The sequence below is a fragment of the Rattus rattus genome, chromosome 10 (genome assembly GCF_011064425.1).
Source record: "Rattus rattus isolate New Zealand chromosome 10, Rrattus_CSIRO_v1, whole genome shotgun sequence".
Taxonomy (NCBI): Eukaryota; Metazoa; Chordata; class Mammalia; order Rodentia; family Muridae; genus Rattus; species Rattus rattus.
The window spans coordinates 43132339-43135344 of NC_046163.1; the positions used below are offsets into that span (position 1 = coordinate 43132339).

The 3006-nt window shown below is 43.7% G+C and overlaps 1 protein-coding gene across 2 annotated transcripts in view; it reads left to right on the forward strand.

Moving 5' to 3' along the window:
• The window catches only part of Kifap3 (kinesin associated protein 3), a 122746-nt gene extending 120395 nt beyond the window's left edge, over nucleotides 1–2351 (forward strand). For both annotated transcript variants that reach the window (XM_032915456.1, XM_032915455.1), the window contains one exon: nucleotides 1012–2351. Coding sequence is in view for 1 of the 2 variants with exons in the window: in XM_032915455.1 (XP_032771346.1) it covers nucleotides 1012–1120 (109 nt within the window). In the remaining variant the exon portion in view is untranslated. The remainder of the gene's footprint in view (nucleotides 1–1011) is intronic.
• Nucleotides 2352–3006: the final 655 nt, after the last annotated feature.

Here is a 3006-nt window from a genome sequence, read left to right on the forward strand (position 1 = left end):
ATTTCAATACTAGTATATTTCGGTATAATCTTATTTGTGAGAGGAAGTTAATATAAATGTGAATATATTTTTAATCAGAGTGATATTTTATTGGTGAAATTACCTTTCTGCTTAGTAAAATCTCACATAATCTTAATTCATTTAAATGTGCTATGTTTTCAAAGCTCAATTTCTGCATTGAAAATGATTTCCTTTGGCTTTAAGTCCACTGCATGAGCTATGCATGCATGAGCATGTTGAAGCCGCCCTAGCTGCCTGGAAAATAGACATCTTGCCTTTTCGCCAGCATTGGTGACTCTTTGCTAAGATGCTTTTGAAGAACAGATTTTCTTCTAACAGTTTATTCGTAGACAAAACAAACTTGTGAATTCAGAGTAAACTGTGTCTGTGCTGTGGGCTGTCTTTGTGACTCTAGGGCTTCTGCTTGCATAGAGTAAACCAGAGCATACAATTGTGTTGCTTTCACTGAAAAGGAAAAGATACACAATTTGGCTTTCAGAGTTTACAGACCAACTCTGGCTGGTTTGCAGGCTGTGTAGCGTTCTCTCTTGTTCTTTCAGACTCGTATAACTTAGATGTGTTGGGAGTTCACTGCTGATACTCAGATTGCATATCCTATTAACTGGGGGATAGTCTCTATTCCTCAGGACAAAGAGACCGTGCAGTAGTCAGCAAACCCTTGCCATGTCATCATTTCCCAGTGCAGTGTTGCACTCACTGCTTGAATGTGATTTTTCCCTAGTCTTTCATAATTTGTTCATTCAAATTGTTTTCAATTGAGTCTTCTGCTTTATTTGGAACAGACCCTCCAGACAGGTTTCTGATATTTGGACATATATTGTCAGAGGTATATATTTTATTGTGTACATTTTAATGAGAATATAAAAGGTTAATAATATCTTTGAAAATTATGTCGCTGTCAAGGAGTCTTTGAAGTGAGCTTCTGGGGTCCTGACAATGACCTGCTGTGGTTGAAAACAGAGCACTTCTAACCTGCCTTTCTCTTTCCAGCCTTGGAATGGATGGCTTTGGTCAGCCAGTGGGAATCCTCGGACGCCCCGCCACCGCATATGGATTCCGCCCTGACGAGCCTTACTACTACAGCTTTGGGTCTCGATAAAATCACCCTCCCATGTATAACTCGGCTGAGGAGAGATCTGTGTGCTGTGGGCTAACCTTGAATCTTGACTTAATAATGCATGTTGTTCTCCTGTGGGGCTGCGTTGCTTATTTCTCCCCGCTGTTAGCTTCGGGTTAGTGCTAACCTCACGCCTTTCGTTGACACGGTTGATGCTCCACCATTCACTCATCCAGCCACATCTTGAGGTGAATGACATTTCCCATGAGACTGCTGCAGAACTGCTAGCCTGGAAAAGCAGATGCTACACCATTTACACTACGTGACTAATATCTATTAAAAGGTGGCATGCCCGCAAAGGAGTGGGCCCAAGTCATGTGCTCATACTGACTGTGTTTCACAGGAACCACTCATGTACATGGGATACACATACTTTTTTTTTTTCTTTCTCTTTCTTTTTATAAATTCCTAGTGTTTCGTGTGAGCCATGCTGCCTTTACCTTTTATTTTAAATGAACCTCATTCTTTTTATCCCATGCTGTGTCTGGAAGTTTCTTTCACAAAGTTTTTAACTATATGAGTTTTTTTAACTTAACAGTGAACACATGCTATAAGTAAGTTATGCACATATAGACTAGCGAGTGACCCAGAGTCCTGACATGTTAACTGCAGTGGACACTGGGGAGCGGGATCCTCTGTGAGTACAGCAGGAGCAACACTGAGCTTCTAAGTTTTGTTCTTCTGAGATGTACAATGTAAACTGTGAAGACGCTAAGTATTTTTGCCTTACCTAAGAAAATTAAGGAAAGGACTCTCTGTTCACTTAAGTTAGAAGTGGGTGGTGGGGATAAAAGGGACACAATGATTAATAATGGGTTTTGAAAATAATTCATTGATTGTAAAATACTGAAAACTTTACTTGAGAAACCAAGCAAATGAATCCAATATGAGCACAGATCATCTCCTACTGAAGGAGACATACGATTCAGAACAGTGCAGGTCAAGGGGAAGATTTCTGCTTTTAAATTTAAAATCCCACTGATCCAAGTATACTGTTTACCTTAGTTCACACGTTTCACAGAGTCCTGGAGCTGGCACGGTCATCTGCCTGAGAAATGTAAAGCTAAGCAACAGGTGTGCTCTCACCTGACACACACGGTAGTGTATGATCTGGGACGGCGTCTGTGTGTGACTTCACAACTCTGAACGCATGCAGTTATTGTCTTTGTTTCCCTTTACCCACAAAATATTAAAGCCAGAAAGGTTCGAATCAGCACTGTCCAACTCTCATTTTTACGACTAAAAAAAAAAATCTACGGTGAGAGCCAGTGGGATGACTGGGTAAGTAAAGTCACTTGCCACCAAGCCTGAAGTCCTGAGTTCAAGTCCCAGGACCTACGTGGTTGAAGGAGCAAGGCGATTGCTGCACATTGTCTTCATACATGCACCCTAACCCCACCCTGTGATACACGTGCACCCTACACGAACCCCACACTCTGACACACGTGCACCCTAACCCCACACTGTGACACACGTGCACCCTACAGGAACCCCACACTATGACACACGTGCACCCTACAGGAACCCCACACTCTGACACACGTGCACCCTACTCGAACCCCACACTCTGACACACGTGCACCCTACTCGAACCCCACACTGTGACACACGTGCACCCTACAGGAACCCCACACTGTGACACCGTGCACCCTAACCCCACACTGTGACACCACGTGCACCCTAACCCCACACTGTGACACACGTGCACCCTACAGGAACCCCACACTCTGACACATGTGCACCCTACAGGAACCCCACACTCTGACACATGTGCACCCTACAGGAACCCCACACTCTGACACACGTGCACCCTACTCGAACCCCACACTCTGACACACGTGCACCCTACACAAACCCCAAGACAACTA